At 34.8% G+C, this 22268-nt stretch overlaps 1 protein-coding gene across 1 annotated transcript in view; it reads right to left on the bottom strand.

Annotated features, from left to right (window-relative positions):
• The window catches only part of IL1RAPL2 (interleukin 1 receptor accessory protein like 2), a 663031-nt gene that overhangs the window by 8002 nt on the left and 632761 nt on the right, over window positions 1-22268 (bottom strand). The window contains exons 8-9 of the mRNA XM_055121133.1: window positions 11295-11438; window positions 5689-5859 (exon numbers count right to left, since the gene is read on the bottom strand). Of these exons, the coding sequence (XP_054977108.1) occupies window positions 5689-5859; window positions 11295-11438 (315 nt within the window). The remainder of the gene's footprint in view (window positions 1-5688; window positions 5860-11294; window positions 11439-22268) is intronic.

Below are 22268 nucleotides of genomic sequence, written 5' to 3'. Positions count from 1 at the left end.
CTTGACCCGATAATTCAAATCTAGTGTGCTGGGCTAAATTTCTAGACAGTTTTTTCCTCAAGTGACTAGAGTAAGTCAATTAATTTTGATTAATAGGTTGACCAATAATTAATAGGGAATTTCTGAGACCTTGAGCACTACAGTCTTAAAGGAGGCTATATTTCTGTAATTATCTTTATTTTGCTATTGTATTTAACTCATGGATAGTAGAGAAAGAATCTTAGTGAGAAGAATATACATGTTTCAAATTCTTCTATCTTCACCAATTCATTGAGAGTAAAAGTAAGTAATGGGACATCTAGAAAGATTAATAAAAGAGAGATAATGTGGAGAGTAGCAATCAGTCTACAAAAGTTCCTTTCTCTCCTGTTTTTACTCCCTTGACCTCAGGCCCTTGAAACTTACAGATGTAATTTATTTCAGTCACTGCAATCTTAGTAAATATGGAACAAGACAAATTGTTACTTATATAATCTTTTCTGTGGTTCCTATTATGCTTAAGACATTTTGAAACCACTCAACTTCACCCCTCTTTTTAAGTGCCTGTTCTTTGTGTCACCAAAAACATGCATTTCCTGATTGAAATTCTACACAATGATTTCAACTTTACCTCAAATTTGGGAGAAAACCCTCAGTCCATTATCCTCACTATGTTTCTGAGCATATTGGAAAATCGTCTTTCTCTTCTAGCACAAAGGTGATGATTTTCATATATAATTTATCCTATGTGCGCAAATCACACACAATGCATTAAATTTTCCTGGTTATGCATGTCACTCTTGCCTCACACTTTTTAGGTCATAGTCAGATTGCTTGGAAAAGGATTTTATTACTCCCCAAGGACAATTTCCTTGAATGGTGTCCAATATGTATGGCTATTAGAGGACTATTGGCAAGGAATACTTACATATCCATGTACAAAAATGTTTTTTGCATGCCTCACTTCAGAAGTGACTAGGGATCATCTGACACCAGATGTATTCTCCAGTCATTTGTCATTTTATTGTCAGCACAATCACATGGTTCGTACTAAGCATTAAAGAAGTAAGCTTAGATTAGTGAGAGAAGTCTAACAAATGCAATAATGTAACTAGACATTACATTTTCCACTTTGAATTATGAAAGAAGTCTTAGGGTTCTTGATTTAGGTAAACTCAAGAAAAATTGAACATGAAAACAAACGGAAAGATAATTTAATAAGTGAGGCTAAATTTGTGAATATGGTCAATACTCATGCCTGATAAGTATAATATTTTAGTTCATGCATATATTTCAGTTGTATAATAATTCATAAGTAAATAAGAGATTATCATAATTTTATATCATAATTTTATATAACTAGAAAAGGAAATTGAGATAAAATATTTTGCATAATTTTCTCTTCAAAATATACTTGGACAACTGATAAATTTTTAAAAAGTGTTAATCAGAATTGCCTTAATTTATAATTTTCAACTATTGTATATGCAGTTTTAAGTTCCTTGCTTGCTTTTTCTTAAATGAGAAAACTACAGAATTAGACTTATTCTCCTTTTAGTCTTAGAATACTATTTTATTTGTCAGATCAGTGGCCCTTAGTCCAATGTATTAAACATATGTATGTTTAATAAATATAAATATATTAAGTTTTTAATTCTCTGTTGAAACACTGAGATAAGAAGGGCTTTAGAGTCCAAATAGTACTCATCCAAAAATGTCCCCAATCTCAGGATCTCAGATGCACAGCTGGGTTCTGTTGGTCACATGTAAGCTTTAGAGCACATCTGTTCATTCCTCAAGGATCCACTAGGCCCCACGAACACAATGTGCTCTGTGTAGAATACTTTACACCACAAACCCCAGCAGCTGCAGGAGTGAGAAAATCTCTGCTTCTCAAGTTTGTGTCTCTAGGCACTTTGAGTAGGGTGTTTTCTATCTGGCTTTCCTTTGGTTGCCTGTCACTTCTGACATTCAGACGCCTGTTGGCAAAAAAATTTCTTTTGCTATTCTCAGGACAGATGTTTTTTGCCTGGGAAGAGACAAACCAAGCTTTTACTGGAAAGTGGGAATTCTTGCCATGTTCAGGCTGAAAACCTGAGAAAACATAAGGAAGATCCTGGCCACAGGCTCATAAATGGAAAGGTAGGTTATTGCCAGAAAAATAATGTCCAGATCTAGACTTATAATTTTAGTATTTAAGAAAAAATTTGAAGTCTTTTCATCTATGCTGGTTTATGATGTGGCCATTGCTATAGTGAAAGCATATGGAATGTAGTAATGGTACAGACACCTCCAGTACACTTTGAAAGGTACATTTTTGTATTGAGTATGGTAGTGAGAAAGGAGAGGAGAAAAAGAGAGAGAGAAGAGAAGAAGAGACACGTCTGGTAGGACTGTTAAGAGAGAAAAAGGAGGGAAACATTCCTTTATTTTTTAAACTGTGCATTGAAAAATTTTGCATATTGATGAGTTTCAGTTGGAATAACATTAGAGTTGTGCAAAAGAGACTGATGAAAAATAAAATTAAAGTATATTGGATATGAATATGTTTAGGTCATAGACATCATATTTCATAGAAAACATCATTGTATATCAAGAATGAATATTATGGAGTCTGTTTTTAAGTCCACAGAGGACTTATTACTAGTTTTTGGAGGAAGGACTAGTCCTGGGTCAAGAAGTTTTAAATGAGATGTGTGGGATAAACACAGCTTATAATATTGTAACTAGTATCCCCTACCCCCAGGAATGTGTCTATATTTGTATAGCATAACCTGTTAAATCTGTACCAATGGCTGCAAATACAGACCACAGAAGATTCTTTAATAACACCCTTACACCAAGTCCAAAATGTTCTACTCTGCCATTCATGTGTAAATCAACTATATTATTCATATACTTCATCGACTTCCTGAATGCGTGCTAAAAATGCCAAGGAAAAACTCGTTAATCGTGACATGGTGACTGCTCAGCCAGCTCTGAAATGTTGATGGAAAAGAAAAATTGTCAAAGAGCCTTTTTAAGAATTTTTGCAGGGTACACTTGCAAATCAGAATTCAGAGAACATGAATTTCCTCATACAGGAAGGAAGGAAGAATTAAAATCAAACACCCCTCCAGTGGTTGTATCTAAAAACTATTTAGTTGTCCCAAATGGTGTACTTATGAATGGAGTCTTCCTATGCACTATCAAGAAGTCACTATCCAAATTTCTGCTTAAATTAATGATTAGATTATTTTTAAAAAATTAAATGATGTCCCATAAACTATAAAATCTTTGACTCATCTCCATAGTTTCTTGGATATTTTTACATTGCTTCTTTAAATGTAAAGGTATTCTTCATGACAATCAACTCTTAAGCATTGTGACGTAGTCCTCAACTAAATTCTAGTAGTTTCGAGCAAAGGAAATGGCTTTTGTTATATCACATACCCCACGGTCAAGAACAATGTTCAGACTCGCCCATGATATGCTAAAACAATCAAATCCAATCAACTTGGCTAAAAAGCTAGCATACTGAGTGAGGTACAAAACATACCACCTCTTCAGGCAAATTGATGTAGCAGGTGGATTCACTTGACATGTTAAGTCATATATAAATGAATGTTTTTCATAACTTTTTTCTGTGATTTATCAATCCTATTAGGTATTTTTACTAGCATTACAAAATAAGTAGTATACTCTTTACCCTGTATTAAGGACTGAAACTATTCTTATGAATTTACTGTTTTTCTTTTTTTTTTTTTTTGATTTTTGGTCCATACCCGGCAATGATCTAGGGTTACACCTGGATCTAAACTCTGAACTCGGGAATTACTGCTATAGGCTGGGGAACATTATGGAATGCCAGGGATTGAACTTGGGTCTGCCATTTGCACGAAAGATACAGTCTCTGTATTATCTTTTCAGCCACTGAATTATATTTGTTTTCTGCTACAAGTCCTTTTTTGCATTAAGACTAATTTTGTTAAATCTTGTTAAAGAATCTTGTTTAATCTTGTTAAAGAAAAGTGTCTTTAAAACTGAGGCTCTTATTTCATTTTACTAATTCCCTTTGTCTTAACCAAATATGGCTCACATAGAGTCAAAAGTATCTATGAAGCAATCTGTGTTTTTGAAGTGGTATGCAAAATAAAAATTGAGGCATGAGGATAAAAATGATATAGTCCCTGCTCTTGTAGAACTTACAATCTTGCTGGCTATGTAAGACATAAAAGGTGTAAAATATATGAAATAATAAAATATAATAGAAGGAAAACATTTATAAGCAAACAAGTGAATGTAAACAATATACTCTAGGACTTGAGAAATTACCTTTATCTTAGCACAGGGAGAGATAGCAAGAAGGATACATAGTAATTGTAGAGATAGACACTGTATATAAAAGGCACTGTTTTGTATGTTTTGTAAGAGCAGATACTGTGAGTAGGGGAAATGGGAGGAGACAAGTTTTGACACCAGACTATTGAAGTATTTAGTGAACGGTTATAGAATCTATACTATGGAAAATGTTAAATAACATAAGCTTATTGGACTGGGGAATAACATGATTAAGAGGCTTATACATTTATGGGAGTAGAAATCTGAATGGAAAAACCAGGAATGTGAAGTTTAATCATCATAACAGTTTTTACTAGAATGACAGGTGTGAGCCTGGGAAATAGTGTCATGTGCTCTGGATTGAGAGAGAGATATAGAAGACTAAAGCATGACTGACATATTAGCATGTCCCATTACGTTAGATAAATGGAGAGGTCTATTGCCATGTTATTTTGGTCATGTTTGCATTTCCTCTTTTTTTTTTCTCTGGGTTTTGGGTCCTCACCTGGCAGTGCTCAGAGCTTGTTCATGGCTATATGCACAGGGATCCCTCCTGGAGAAGCTTTGGGGACAATAGAGGGTGTCAGGGATGAACCCATGTAAGCACTGTGTAAGACATATGCCCAAGTGCCATATCCATAGTTTTCTGGCCCAAGGTTGACTATGGCATGATACTAACATAGGTACATATGCATACTAATTACAGAATTTTCATTTTTTTCAAGTGATTTTAAGCTCTTGAGGACAAAGATTAGATTTTATTTACTTCCCTTACACATTTCTTTGTTCTGAAAATGAGCAGGAAATAGTATAGTGTATCCTGTTACTTGAACCCGAATTTACTTTGAAGCTCTGGTACACTTCTCAATACGTTGATCAATTTAAAGGCAGCATCAAGCCAACATTCAAAATTGTTTAAGTTCACAGTGAAAGTGTAGTGAAATGGTTTCACATACCTTTTAAAATGGATATTTTTCTATAAATCTAGGAATGAGTAACAAGGCATACATTTATAGTTATTAGAGACAATGATTATAGGTACAAGTAGAAACATAATGAACAAACTAACTTTGGAACTGAAAGGATTGAAATGACTTTCAGTGATTTATAGAGGTTATTTTAAACGGTTTATTATTTTCTCAGAACACCAAGGCAATATAATGAGAATTACCACTGGGGTACAATTTTAAAATGATACCTAAAGTATAAGTGAGAGTAACTTTAAAAAGTTGTGTATCTGAAAGAATACAGAACTGGGGATAAAGTTCAATTTAATAATTTCTCTTTAAGAAAAAAACTGTCTAAATCCTTGATTCTTATTCTTGAAGCATTTCTATAACTTCCTACAAGAAACCAAAAGGATTTTTAATAAAATCTTGAAGTGCTTACTTCCACTTGGAATCAGGTCTCTTTCTGGGATGAAGAGTTTATATCCATAATGCTTTTCCAAGATGTCTGGCAGTATTTCAAGAGCAAATTGTTCTTCTTCAGGATTGTCACAGTCTAAAGTATCTTGGTCCACTTTTGTGTAAGAGAGATAAGCATCATATTCTTTGTTGTCTTAAATAAAAAGAACAAGCAAAGGTTATATGTATTGGCAGATTGTCTTTAAGAATGAAAATTTAGTTGACTCTAGTACTAATGCCTTGTTAGTTGGAAAAAATGACATATGTTATGATATAAAAAATATAGTGCATATTATATAACCTAGACACATGTGATGAAATGAAACTATAATACATCGAACAATCTATAGTTAGAATACAAAATAAATATTTTTGATTTTTCATGATCATACATATTTGTGATGTTCAGTGATGAATGAACGATTAGCTCAGTGTGTTTGAATGCAGGACTAAATAGATTACAGTCATGAATATGAACTCTTTCTCTGCCAGTTGGCTTGGCTATCATACTTGGTCACAGACTATACCTTGTTTGGACAAATATGTGCCTGTGATCCGAGAGGGGCTAAGCCAAATAGTGTGGAAGATCATAGTAATCCATTCTCATGTTTGATAGCACTACTCACAGCATATGCTATACTTCCAGTTGGTTAGTGTTATCATTTTCCTATACAAAAAGCACTTCATTACCAAATATTAGAGACAGCAGCTGGGTTTTATGCAAGTGCATTACCTATTATTCTTGTTTAATCCATGACCAACTAATTAAATATACGTTTCTAAAAGAAGACTTTGTTTAGAAACATGCATCCTTTGTTCAGAAATGTACATCCTTCCTGTATTTCCAAACTAGATTTTCCCTTCAAAATTTAGATAAGAGTGTTAACTGCACTTTGAGAATGCATTTATCACGTGTTGGCAAAACCCAATTTCTCCTTGGTGGAAATGTCCATAGATATATGTGTATTTATCACCCCCCAAATGTTAATGAGCACAGCTACTGAATTTATTAGTCCCTGCTGGCTTCAGAGAAAAACATTGGAAAAACAATGTTGAAACATTGGAAAAACAATATTGGTTTTTAAATTCACTAATTGGATTTAAGGTTTAAAATCAGAAAAATTCCAGTAGAAAATGGATAATGTAGTGAACATGTAATTATATGTAATTCTCATTACTTAATAAAATTATTACTTTCAAAAAATATTTTAAAAGTTTGGTGTAGATAATATGATTTTTAAGCACAATATTTTCACTGAAAATAAACTGATTAAAATATATCACTGTCTCACTACAGTGATCACTGTCATCCTGTTGTTCATCAATTTACTCGAGCGGGCGCTAGTAATGTCTCCATTCATCCCAGCCCTGAGATTTTAGCAGCCTGTCCTTAAATTAAAATAACCAAATATAATTTGCAAATATGATGCAGCATTACTTATTTGGCTCTACCTCATGAAAGGGGAATAAATGGGCATATAAAGATACATAAATACCATATGGTAGGAATGATGCACCTCCCACACAAAGTTTTATGAGAAAAATATGTTGCTCTGTCTACTTCTAGTAAGGTTCTAATTCCAGTAAGGTTCTGATCACACCAATCTCAAATGAAAGAAACTCTGGTTATTTATGCTAAGGTGATTCCTGAAGCCAGGAAGATTCTCTGGTGGAAAACACTCCCATATATCTTGAGTTTAGGATACTTGATTATTTGGAAGCAGATGCACATGAAAGACTATACTGGATAGTTGAGGAGATCAGTTGGCTAACCAAGGGGTCATATTCTACTATTATGTATAAAATACCACTTGGAAGTGAGAATGTTCATAAGCAATGCTAATATAAGAACCTTCTGGTACGCCTAGCACCTCTGCCCCTATTCCAATCAAGTGCAGGATGCACCTGCAGGCTCTTGACTTTCTAAAGCTATAATTACTCACCTGGGATTTAGTGCTGTTGATGATACACATCTGGAAGAATAAAATAGGCCAAAGTACAAACAGCTCCACTTCTATGAGCAGAATGTACTTCATTGTTTTTGGAGGATGGATGGTGTTACTGCCTCAAATTTTTCATAATAGCAGACCTGCCCTGTATTTCATATGAATTTGATAACTTTACTATTACAGATATCCCTAAATTTAACTATTTAATAATTATTTAGCAATAATTTGTTGATACTTTTCTATGAGTGAGCCTGACTCATGTCTAATGGCAACCTGACCAGGACATCTGGACTCCCACACCATTGCTTGTCTAGGCTATGACTTTTTGCCCTCTAATCATGCCTGAGCTCTCCTGTCTTTACTTGCTTCACTTTTAGCTTTAATATAGGTAATACTACAAAGACTTCCAAAAATCTACCACTGTATTTGCATACCCCAAATCAATGAATCTCAAAGAACATGAATAATTTTGTACGTGTTAACATCCCAAAGTGTCTAGACAATAATTTTTCCTAACATTATAGAAGCACACCATTATTTGGAAAATGATTGCTTCTGGTTTCAGTCATGACCCTTCACAATGAACTAAAGGTAAAGCACTTATGGTGCTGGCTGTAGCACAAAGGGCGCTCTCAAAGCCATAATGTCAGATGTCCCAGAATCTCTAGGATGCCAGCTAGTGAGCAAACATTGACGCAGATGCCACAGTTTAAAAATGCACTTCAGCTTTATGAAGGCAGCCAAGAAAGCCTCATGAATAGCCACAGCTGTTGTTCCCAAAGAGGAGCAAGATGGATAGAGTAAATTCAACAACATGATGCTAATAGGGTTAAAACAAGGCCTGAAAATTGTTCTAAAACCCAATGACACTTCAGTGACACCACTTTGCTAGGCAAGGCTAATGAGCTGTTTTCCGTGTTAAATTATGTCAAATAAGCATCATTTGAGGAACTAGAAAATAGACCACAATACAGATAGAGGGAGAGGGTTCACACAGTTTTCAATAAGGAAGGTTATTATGAATAAAGGAACCAAACTGCCTGTGGAGAAATTTTTCTGATGCCACAACTGTTATTCACTGTTCTCAAATCTCATTTCATCATGTTCAATATCATGAAGGTATTCCTATTTTAAATCCAGTTCTAAGTCAGTGCTAAATACAGTGCTTACATTTACTCACTAAAGTATAATGACTGTGTAAATTGTTGATTATTTTATGTCCCTGCCATAGTATCTGTGAACGTGTCTCTGTGTGAGTGTTTGTGTATATGTGTAGTCTTGATTATCTAAGAATATAAGTAAATGCATCATGCATAGTGATATCACTATATTTCGTCCCTGGTTAGATTTTACTTTATAAAAACTAGGTCAATCTTTTGCTGGAGAAAGTACAAAGTGTAAACTGCTTGCCTTTTATATAGCCAATGCAGATTAGATTCAGGGCACTGCATATGTATGGTCCTCTGAGCACTGCCAAGGATGATCACTGAGTACAGAGCCAGGAATAAGCTCTGAGTGCCCCAAGGTATGGACCCCAAATTATTATAAACTGCATCTTAAAATTAACTTTTTGGAAATACAACTATAGATTTGAATCAGAGGAAAAGAGGCAAAAAATTGAACAAAATTAAACCATGTCAAAAGATACCTAAATATTTAAATTTTAAAGAAAGTTAGATTATCAAGTTCAGGATTTCTTAGAACTTTAACACACACATCTCCCTTCACATGAAATTTTTGTATGACACCAATATATATGTATATAAAATGGGTTAACACATCAAATATTTACTAATAGTAATTCAAGAAATATATTTTAAAATAAAAATTTGAAATGTTACATGATCCCTTATGGATTTGCAACCCTACAGTTTATGAAAGTGCAATCTATTTAGCATCATAAAACCTGTTATTTCCAAAAGGTATTTAATATTCATTTTTATTCATTTCACTATATACCTGCTGAGCTTTTGTATTAATTTCAGCTAATTACAGAGATTATGTACTGAAGATACAAGTTTCCATGAAGGAATAAAAATATTTCAATTCTTCAATCTCAATGAATGCTCTTAAAGTACTCCCACATTATGTACAAATTGCATTTTGCATTTTTACATTTCAAAAGGTTGTTGGAAATCAATATACATATACATATAATTTTCTAGTCAAAATTTCTACATTACTCATCATCTTTGACTGTCTGACCACACTGGAGAAGTTGAGGTTAAAAGTAACATTTCATTATATTAATATTAATTTAGTTTTCAATTATGCACTAGAATATTGGGGTTTGAAAAATGAAAGCTATTGTTGCTGCTAAACTTCATCATCATCATCATCATCCCGTTGATCATTGAATTTCTCAAGCGGTCTCAGTAATGTCTCAATTCGTCCTAGCCCTGAGATTTTAGAAACCTCTCTTTACTCGTCCTTCCCAACGATGCCACATTGGAGGCTCTTTCAGGGTCAGGGGAATGAGACCCAGCTTGTTACTGGTTTTGGCATATTAATACACCATGGGGACCTTGCCCTTGCGAGGCTCTCCCATGTGGGTAGCAAACTCCTGGGAGTTTGTCAGGTTTTCCCAGAGGGAGAAGTAGGTTATAAGATATAACCTACTGCTATACTTAACACATTTTATTATCTTTTTTAGAGTTATAATAGATCACTTATATTCACTCTAAGCCCTAGTGCTATGGGTTTGATCCCATAGGGGTTCAGGTAACTCAGCGTGAGGGTGATGAAAAATTTGGCAACAGTTAAGTGCTTATAAATTTATTTTGATTAAAATTAATTAAAAATTAAAAGTGTGATGAATCTTAGGTATTTCTGGTATACTTTGCCCATGGTGTCTTTCTTCAATAGATAAGAAAGGGGTATAAGGGAAAATGTTTAAGAAGCCCTAGTCAAACCCAGTATTTCTCGAAGTGAGCAATATTACCCCTAATCAGGTTAAGACACTAGTATGATCCAGGCAGGTGGCAGTAGCCTGGGTGTAATTGGGGGTTTATTTTTGCTGTGATGAATAATGGTGTGTATATGCCGTCTTGAGTGAATGTTTTTGTTTCTTGGGGGTAATTTCTAAGAAGTGGAATTGCATTCTGAATTTCTACCCTTTATGTTCACTTTATAATCATGGTTCTTTAGAATCATCTAAAATATTATTTTCAAATCCAGATATATTTTGAAATTTAGAAAAAGTATCAGTATAGCTTTTAGTCTGTTTCCTGCATTTTTTTGGTTCCAGGAATGACTAAAAGAGCCATTCTTGGATAAACACAAAATGCATCCTAATTTGTTTTTCAGTAAGGGAGAGGACTTTGACAAATTTTGTTTTATTGTTTAACCAATTAGTGTTTTATTGTACTTCTATTTGGAAATAATTTCGAACTTATTGGAACATTACAAAAATTAAAACCATTTTTAAAATGCTATGTACACCCAAATTTACCTGTTGCTAGTGTTTTTCCACTATGCTTTCTTTCTTGAGAGGTAATCTGAACATTTTTGATTTATTTAAGGGTGATTTTCAAACAATTTCTTTAAATATTTCAAATGTGTCTTCTAATAATCTCCCTTTTTCTTGTGTAATCTTAGATTCTTCCATTTAATTGAATTTGAACTATAGGAGATAGCTTACCATCAGTAGTTTCATCACCTCCAAAATGCTGCCGGTAAAACAGCAGTAATTCAATGTTGTAGCATTTGTAGATGATCATGAGCAAAGCAAGGAGGAGGAAGATTGCTCCCAGACCTCCTGCAAGTTCAATCCTGTAGATTAAATCTGGAACAAACAGAATAAATAGGGAAAGGCAGTTAAATCAGCACATTTTGGATTTTCTCATATTTCTAGTCTGGAAAATGTGCAATCCATTCTGTTATTTTTTCCAGAAGATTCTTGCTTACTGCATTAAGTAACTTTGTTATAAATGTGCATAAGACAGTTTGCTGTAAAATTAAATCCCTTTTAAAGACTTGGGTAATTTTGTTATTGCAAGTATTGGATATATCTGAGAAGAATGTCATTTACAATTTGTTTTGAATGCATTTAGTCTCACATATACATTACATTTTCACTTTACGGTTGTCACCATACTCTTGTAAACTGTAGCTTTAAGTGAAAATACATATATTGAAACCAATTTATTATAGACTACTTGATATAAACAAGAGTTACTTTCTGGTTACAGAACATTACCAAAATTCTAGGGGCTTAAGTATGTAGAGTGCTTGCCTTGAATGTGGCTGATCTAGTTTTTATCCCCTGCACCTTATATGGCTCTACGTGCACCACCAGAAGTGATCCCTCAGTTCTTAACCAAGAGTAAGTCCTGAGCACAACAGACTGAAGGTCAATCCTCCACCCCCAAATAATCAAAATTCTAAATATATATTCAAAACACTTCTCATATTAAATAATAACCTGTGTATTTATTCATTCATTAATTTTCCAGAGGCTTGTTCCAGTTCGGGGTGGTGGGTGATAGAGTCCATCTCTATAGTACAGTGTGCAGGACAGGAGCTGACCCTGGGCAGGATGCCCTTCCAATACAGGCTTTATTCACGGATACACTTGGATTATTGAGACAAACCTAATGTGCACATGTTGGGTAGTGGAAAAGTGAGGTATCCACAGAAAACACACAAATGGGGAGAACTTTCCATCTTCACACACAGAGTGCCCTTGAACAACAAAAAAAATTTATTGCTGTTTTAAGTGCATCTAACACAAATATTAGCATTATTTTTCCTGGTTCCAGGGCAAATATTTTGGTGTTTCTATAAAATTATCTTTCTGGCTCACAGCAATCATAATCTTGTACTTCTCAGGACACAGGTCTCATTTTTTTACAAGATAAGAACATCATAAAAATTATCCTGAGAATCAAATGAAGTCTAATGAACTTTGAAGATATAACTATTTCATTTAACCACAGTAGAAAAGGATCCAAAAAAGAGAACAGCAAATTAGCTTATACTTTTCCCCTACTTTTTTGAATAAGTTAAATGATACTATTTGATGTAATATGCCCAGTAGGACTAAAGGAATTATAAATTCAGGGTATTCACTGGTAGTATTCAACTAACACTACACTACCTGATAGCAGCATAAAGCAATCCTAGAACTCAAAGAATTAGAACTATTAAATCAGCAAATAGTATATGGAGATGTAATGTATCATTGGCTCAAGAAACAAGGATTTACCGGTACATTTATTAGAGACATTCACTAATTAACTGTTTATCTTCACAAGGGGAGACAAAATTGAATTTAGACAGAAGAAAATTCATAATATGAATGCAGTAATTTACAGAGGAGAAATGATGAATATGAGAAATGCTTTACCACAGACATATTTTTGACTATGGAATAAGAACATTCATTGATCTAAATAAAATATAGATAAAATTCCTAAAAGATCAGTAACCACATATTTGTCTAATCCCACAATAACCAATCTATTCTTTGATTATTAAATCAACTGAGGAAACACAAATTGAGAAAGGGGGTTTTATTCTAGTATGTTTATCAATTGCTTGAGATTTTTATCGATATCAATTAGTTCCCAGAATAAATCAATTCTGGGGCATTTTCAAGGTCAATTTTCTGACCATGACAGTATGCTAAAGTTTTCTACAAAAGTAAGGTTCAAAATTTTTTAGGCATTGTCATTTACAGTACTGTTAATGGTACGGTCTCCTGTGTAAAACTTTCCACCACCAACCCACAGATGAATGCTCATTTCCCTTCAGCATTGTACTTCCCCTCATTTTACCCACACCCTTCCTCACAATGTGGCAAACATCTCTGTGGAGACAAGTTCTCTGGTTCTGTTTCCATTGGGCACTGTATATTCCCCTACAATTTTGCGTTAAATCCACATGTGAGGGAGATCATTATATATCTTCCCCTCTCCTTCTAACTTAATTTAGTCTGCATGATACACTCTAGATCCATTGGTATAGCAACAAACTGCATAGTTTTATTATTTTTAGGGCCAAGTAGTATTCCTCTCTCTATATATATATGGAGAGAGGAATATATATATATATATATATATATATATATGTAACAATTTTAATTTTCTTATCCAGTCATCTGTTCTCGAACAGTGAGTTTTTTCCAGATTTTGGCTATTCAAGCAGAATGGTTAGGTAATATGGATGCTCACATCTCGGGTTTTTTTTTGCTTTTTGGGTCACACCCAGCGATGCTCAGGGGTTACTCCTGGCTTTGAACTCAGGAATTACTCCTGGCGGTGCTTGGGGGACCATATGGGATCCCGGGGATCGTACCCGGGTTGACCGTGTGCAAGGCAAACGCCCTACCCACTGTGCTAATGCTCCAGCCCCTCACATCTCAGTTTTTTTGACGATAGTACATACTGTTTTCTCAAAAGGCTGTACCACTCAACACTCCCATCAGCAGTAGGGTTCCTTTTCTCTCACATCCACACCAACACTGGATGTTATAGTGTTTTTATGTGTGCTAGTATTAATGATGTGAGGTAATACACTTTTTAAAATTTTAATTTCCCTGATGATAAGTGACACAGAGGATTTTCCAGACAACATTTTTTACTTTGAGGACATTGTTGTACATCTATTCTCCCCATTTTTTGGAATAATATTTAAAAGTGCTTCAGTAGAAATGACATTTGTACCTATATATTCATTTCAGCACTGTTCACAATAGTCAAAATATGGAAACAACCCAAGTGCCCTAAAACAGATGACTGGTTAAACAAACTTTGGTACATATAAACAATGGAATACTATGCAGCTGTTAGGAGAGATGAAGTCATGAAATTTGCTTATAAATGGATAAACATGGAGGGTATCATGCTAAGTGAAATGAGTCAGAAAGAGAGGGACAGACATAGAGGGACTGCACTCATTTGTGGACTATAGAATAATATCACATGACGCTGACACCCTAGAACAGTAGATACAAGGGCCAGGGGGATTGTCCCATAGCTGGAAGACTGCTTCATGAGCAGAGGGGAGAAGTCAGATGGAATAGAGAAGGGATCACTAAGAAAATGATGGCTGGAGGAACCAGTTGTGATGGGAGATGCATGCCGAAAGTAGATAATGGACTAAACATGATGACTTCTCAGTGTCTGTGCTGCAAGTTATAATGCCCAAAATTAGAGCCAGAGTATGGGGAATATTGTCTGCCTTAGAGGCAGGGAAGGGTGGGAAAGAGGGGGTATACCCGGGATATTGGTGATGGGGAATGTGCACTGGTGGAAGGATGGGTGTTTGATCATTGTGAGATTGTAACCCAAACAGGAATGTTTGTAACTATCTCACGGTGATTCAATAAAATTTAAAAAAATTTAATAAAAATAAATAAATTTCAACTCTAAAAATGTGCTTAACATTTAAAAGTGTTGAAAGTGCTTTATATATCTTTACATTAAACTTTCTCAAATTAGTAGTGAATAAATATTTTCTCACTATGTACATGTCTAAGTCCCTCTCTTCTATTTCTTCACTAAAGTCCAATATTTCATTGCTCAGTTTTAATCTAGTTTATCTATCAAGTAATGGCATTGCGATGTTGAAATCTTCATGTTATTGTTTTGTTATTGACAGATTTCTTTAAGGCTATTAGCAGCTGTTTAATGTAGTTGCTGGTCTCTTGTAGGTGTATGTATATTTAAATGTGTGAGTTCTTGAAATACATATACTTTTATCATTATGAAATGGCACTCTCTGTCTCTTATGATTTTTTAATTATGAAATCAATGATACTTGATACCAGTATGGCCACACCAGCCTTTTTCTGGGGGGTTATTTACTTGAAATATTGTATTCCAACCTTTGAGTTTGAGTGTATGCTTGCTATTACTATTCAAATGTGTTTCTTTAACCAGCAGGAAGTGGGGTTCATTTTCCTAATCTATCTTGCCACTCTATATCTCTTAACTGGTGCATTTAAGCCATCGGCATTGAGTGAGATTATTGTAATGGAGTTTTGTGCCAACTTTCTGTAGTTATTTAGTGTATTTGTGAGATTTGTATTACCTTAGAATAACTCCCATTTTAGTTATTCTTGTCGAAATGATTTTGAGTCTATGAAATTCTTTATCTGCTTCTTATCAGTAAATTTGTATATGTTCCTTCATATCTGAATGAGAGTCCTTCTGGGTAAAATATTCTCAATGAGGCATTCAATTAATTGAGATTTTAAAACGATGTCCCACCTTTGTCTTCAGGCCTGTAGGGTCTCACATGATAAATCCACTGTAAATCTTATCAATGCTCATTTGTATGTAATGTCTTTCTTTGACCTTGCCTTTTTAAGTATTATAGCTCTATATATGGCATTTATCTTTGTGATTAGGTTCTGTATTGGAGTATTTTTACATAGATCCCTCTTATCTGTCCCATCCAGCCCCTTGCACCTGGGAGCCTGCACTCTTCATCTCTGGTAACACCTCAGTATGATATTTTAGACTGTTGCTTCTTCATGGGGGTTGTCTTCCTGAAACAGTGGGCCCAATGGTTCTTACTCATTCTTAATTCATTTATTCACCTCAGAGTTCTTTGTTTGCTGTTCATTTATTTTGAGACTTTTTTTTATATCTTCTGCTGTTCTTTGGAGGTTATCTTTACTTTATCTTGGAGTTCATTGACTATGTCTTCAGCTACTGTTATTCTGATTGTGAGGCCCTCCAGAGTTTTTCATATAACTTGCCAAATTTGTTTGTTTAATCATTTCTGCTTGTAGTTTTCTAATTTCTGCTCTCATATTCTCTTGTGTTTTACTGCATGTCTGTTCCATTGTTTCTTTATGCTTTCTAAATATTTTTAATATTTCCTCTCTAATATCCTTATCAGAGAAGTCATACAACTCTTTATTTCTGGTTGAATCTTCAGAGCTACCATCTTTGGTGACTAAGTGTTGCGAGGCTCTGTGTTGCTGTCCAGTTGTGCTTTTTGCACTTTAGAGATAATTATGTGTTTTGTTCTGTGGATGAGCCTCTAGAGTTAGAATTTTGGTGTATTCTCTTTGTAAGATATGATGAAATGAATAAAACTGCAGTTGCATTAGCAACTGCTCATTTCAGGGGATCCTGACCACTCTTGTGGTGAGATAGCACAATTATGAGTGCAGCTTCCTAGGTCTTTGAGTTAATTATTTTACAAGTGGCTTTCCTTGCTCTAAATAATGTACAAAAAAGATATCATAAGTGCATCCATATTGGAAAAGAAGTGAAATTATCACATTTTTAGATGACAACACAATACTATTTTAAGAAAAACCTACAGAGTATAAGAAATAATAAACATGTAAAATATCAGGCTAAAAAATCAAAACAGAAATCTGTAGCATTTGTATATGCAAAAATAAAATTAAGGAAAGAAATTCTTAAACATTGCTGTTTACAAAGTTGTTCATAATATAGTTGTTTCAGACATTCAATGCTCCAACACCAGTGTAACCTTCCTTTTACAAATTGTCCCCAGTTTAACACTTACCCCCAAGTCTGCCCCCTTGGTAGGCACAAAATAACCCATTTTATATTGTGTATTTCATCAAAATGACTAATGAAATTATCAAAATAATTAAATAAAAGAAAATTTGTGAACATTTTTATGTCTTACAATAGGATTATCAAAATTATTGTTTGAGGGTTTACTAAGCTATGGGCTGCTATTAGAGCCTTCTGTGTTATTACTTTTGTTTATTGAGTTTAGTTGGCTTCTATGCTATTTTCCCATCTAATTTGGTTTGCCGATATGCAAAATACAGTAAAAATAATGGGTCTCATTCCCCTTACTCTGAAAGAGCCTCCAATGCATCACCATTGGGAAGAACGAGTAAAGCGAGGCTGCTAAAATCTCAGGACTCGGATGAATGGAGACGTTACTGGCGCCCCCTTGAGCAAATCGATAATCAATGGGATGACAGTGATACAGTGAATTTGCTTTACCATTTCTTGGTTGTCAGTATTGTCAGATTTGGAGGTGATGGGCAGCCACATTTATGGCAATGCATTCCAGAAACTCCGTATCTGTAGAACTGGGCTGGTGAATTTCAGTGTCTTGGCTTGGCTTGTATCTCTTCCAAGATTAGTGGTGAAGCTGAAAACCTGGGCTGTTTATATGAGGCATCTGTGAGAGGTGGATATGGTTGGTGGGGCTTCAGACAATATGGAAGGGAGTGGAAGAGTAGGATATCTGCTCCCACTCTGAGAAGACCCCAGAGTTCTCAGCCCCAAAACTGGTGTACCTGGAATTTTTGTCAGCTTGTGTCTCTATATTGATTAGTCATGAAGCAATGAAGTTGGTTCATTTGATCACTCAGGAGGAGGACAGCAGGAATCAACTTGCAGCCTCCTGAGGGAGCACCAGAATTTCCAGCCCAAAGACTGGTGTATTTATGATTTTTAGCTGCTTGGCTTGCATTATTTCCAAGACTGATGATGAATCTAGAAAGGTGGGCTGTGTTTTGCATTGTGATAACTATGTGATATGGGACAGAAAATTTCAATAAGCCAACTAGGGCATCTATGAGACCTTTTCTTCATCTGTAACTACACTTACTGAGGGCAGATACAAATATATCCGCTGTTGTCACTAAGTTCTCAGGGATAATTCTTAAGAAGCTGCTCAAAAGTAAGCAGCGATACCACCTGGGTCCTTTCTAGGGTATTCAGTCTTGCGGGCTTCTAGGAGCAGACACCCCAGAAATGAGTGGAGTGTTCCAGAAGCACAGCACTCATTTAGAGGCATCCAACCATCCCTTCAGTGGTCTTTGATGAAAAAGGCAAAAGAATTTTTAAAAATTCCTTAAAACTGTACCTTAAAAAGACAGGTATGTGGGAATCAACTTAACAGAAGAGGTGAAAAACTTTTCAAAGGAAATTATAAGTCACTATTGAAAGAAATAAAAAAGACAAAAGTAAATGGAAATAAACCACCTCTTTATGGATTGGACAGATTAATATTGTCATAATGACAATCCTACTCAAAGCACTATATAGATTTAATGATCTTGTAGCATTTGGAGTACTCATAAAAATATCCATTACAGAGGGACTAGAGAGATAAAACAGCATGTGGGCATAAATCTTGAATATAGTGAACCTGGATTGATTTCATGGTGCCCCATAGTGGTTCCCTGAGCACCAAAAGGAGTGATTCCTGAGCACAGAGCCAGGAGTAAGCACGAGTACAGCTGAGTGTGGCCTCCAAACAAAAATACCCATTACAGTTTTTAAAATTATAGACTAGATCTTGTTGAAATTTTAGTGTATTTTTAAAAAGCCTATCAACAACGAAATCATTACTATAAGTCAAAGAGTAAGGAGGATTCTGTTTACTAAACTTTAAATTATATTATAAAGCCATGTTAACCAGAACAGTGTGGTAATGGAATAAAAACAGATGCTTAGACCACTGGGATTGAATTGAGAGCCCAAGTATCTACTTATGTATCTGCCACTTTTAATGATCTCTTAGCACCAATATCATCAACCTATCTGAACACACTCTTTGTCTCTATAATGGTTTCTCAAGAGACATTATCCAGGCTCTTTATAAAAATTATCATTTAGGTTTAAGAGCAAAGATAAACATATATGGAATGCCATTCAAGTGAAATATATTGTTGGTAGCATTTTCACACACACACACATATATATATACACATATATGTATATATATCCATTATGGATAAAGTTTGCTGTTCCCAGTTTATAAATGAAGAATCTGAAATGCAGACATTTAATTCACTTATCCAAGGTCAAACATCCAAGAAGTGATCAAGGGGGAACTTGAACCAAGCATACTTTATATTCATACTTAAGTCTTCTTAAATAAGCCACATAATTATACATTTTATCGTGAACAGTGTCAATAGAACGTCTGTTTCACCACAGAACTATTTTCAATGTTCCCTGAGAACATGTGACTTAGAGTAAAAGTTTACTCCTATAGTTAGTTCAATTACAAAGAAAGAAGTTATAACTAAAATTTACCAGATACAATGAAAGAACCAACTAGATTACAGGCACTTCATTGGAGGGTGCTAGAGAATCCTGTAATTGTACCAGAGAAGGAGGAAGGGCTCCCTGGAGTTTTAGATTTTAGGTTTCAGATTTCATGATGAGAGAAGGAATTTTGTCTTCAAAAGGAAGTGGAATGAGAGAAGAGATGGTCATAGCTAGAGACAGCATGACCAATCAGAAGAGTCATTGGGTGGAAATGTAAGAAACATAAATAAATGCCATTCTTTTTGTGTAAAAAGAGAAGGGAAAGAACGGAAAAAAAGAATGGAACTAGCATCTGTGAGAGACAGATATGTTAATAAAGAATATTATGAGGACACATATGAGCAGGCACAGGGAATTGTAAAATACCTCTGTTTGTCTGATACAATACATTGTCATTTTTAAATTTTAACCACAGATTTTTCACAAAAATATATCCTGTTACACATGTTAACGTTGCCTCCTGTGTTCTCTGCATAAAGCGGTTTTCCAGGAACCACTGCTTGCCTCTATGTGGGTGGTAAGGCAGGCTTGTTTATGAGACCCTTGGAACTACAGTATCAGAATAATTTCTTGGCTTTTCATCATCACATATTAATTATTATATTTCCTAAGAGCCAGTGTTAACTTGACAGAATAATATGACTTTTCTTTTACACTGAATATGACTTATCTTTTATAGACGGACATTGATTTGGTTCAACATAATTTTTCTCCTATCTGTGCTTCTTATTTTTTCTCTTTCTCAGATCAAATTTACAATGGTTTTCAGTCACCAAATGAAAACTTTGTTTAGTAATTTTTTGTTATTTTCAGAGTATAGTGACTGTTAAGTAGATGGACTGTTAAGTAGGAAGAATTTTTGTTAAGTAGCAGGCACCTTTTTCAGTAGTCAATTTATGGAAGAAAACTTGCGTGAAAGGTGTCTTTTGTGGTTTGGGGGTCCATTTTATAAAAATGCCTTTGAAAAATGTTGCCTAATAGTATTTATTTACAAAGAAAAACATGAACCTACTCCCTGAGACTCAATCAGTACTTTTTGATTTAGCATAGGCAGTCATATTACAGGAAAGCGAGAATCTTATAATGAGGGAAAAATTACTGTCACCTTGAGGTGACACCTGATTTATCTTCTGTTTTTAGCTGCCATTTTCAATCCAAGCAGTATATATACTTCAAAACATTTCCTGGCAGAAAATAGCAAAACTGTGTGGGACTATACCATTTTAAGGCATCTAAAGTACAAATGTATTAGTTCAAAATTAGTATAAGGTACAAAAAGGTTAGTTCTTTCTAACCTCTTTAGTTTCAACTTATTTTGCTGCTTTTTTTCATGGTACCAGCGATAAAACATAGGGCCTCACATATGCATGTCAATTGCTGTTACCACTGAGTTACATAACTGGCCGAACCTAATATTTTTCACATTGACATAACGATTAAATATTATAGAACACTACAAAGAGTATCTTCAGTCAAGTTACTAGACAAAAATAAAGTTGAAAATAATTTGAGGGGTAGGAGTAATAGTACAGCGGGGAGAGCATTTGCCTTGCATGTGGCCAACCCGGGTTGGATCCCTAGCAATGATTAATGAGCAATGCCAGGAGTCCCCTGAGCAATGGCAAGAGTAATTCCTAAGTGCAGAGCCAGGAGTGACCCCTGAACATCTCTGGGTGTGATGCAAAAAGCCAAAAAAAAGAAAAGAATTTGAAGCTGCTTATAAATTGGTTATCAGGATAAGAGTGTCTGCCAGAAACTTTCTTATATAGTTTTGGTGGTAATTGTAGGGGAATAAAGATAAGAGAAAGATTCAAGTATATGTTTTAACTATGGAAAATAAACAATTATCAAAATTACTGTATCTTAATTCACCACAAATCTGGTGAACTTGGTTCACCAAAAGAATTAGTATGCATTTCTTACTGAAATGTTTATTGCAATTGTTGGCAAGTTTTCAACACAGTAAAAATGTCGTAAGTATAGTTTAATATGCATAGAACATTGAACTTATTTAAGAAAACCTTACAACAGGGGCTGGAGCAATAGTACAGTGAGTAGGGTGTTTGCCTTGCATGCGGCCGACCTGGGTTCGATTCCCAGCATCCCATATGGTCCCTTGAGCACCTCCGGGAGTAATTCCTGAGTGAATAAGACAGGAGTAACCACTGTGCATTGCCAGGTGTGATCCAAAAAGCAAAAGAAAAGAAAACCTTACAACAAATATAATAAGTCTAAGAGTTTGCCTTACATATGCTCTTTTCAATCTTCAGAAGGATTCAAATTGTTCTTCCCATAATAATCACATTGTCAACTCACCAAAATTTTATCAATCTATAAAACAAGTTATACCTATGTTCCAAGTGGAAAAACTAGACACTGAAGCCAGAATATGATGTGATAAACTTGGAAAAGTTCAACTCCCATAACGGCTGAATTTTCTAAACTAAAGTTAAATAAATATCTGGCTAAAACTTAAGAATAATAAAAACTGGCATGGTCAGGGTGGACATATGAAAAGAAATGTCCTCAAAGAAGATACAGATGACCAAAATATATCTGAAAAGATTCTCTACATTAGGGCTGGAGAGATAGCGGGTAAGGTC

The sequence above is a fragment of the Sorex araneus genome, chromosome X (genome assembly GCF_027595985.1).
Source record: "Sorex araneus isolate mSorAra2 chromosome X, mSorAra2.pri, whole genome shotgun sequence".
In the NCBI taxonomy this organism is placed as follows: domain Eukaryota; kingdom Metazoa; phylum Chordata; class Mammalia; order Eulipotyphla; family Soricidae; genus Sorex; species Sorex araneus.
This window is presented reverse-complemented; position numbering and strand designations above follow the sequence as displayed.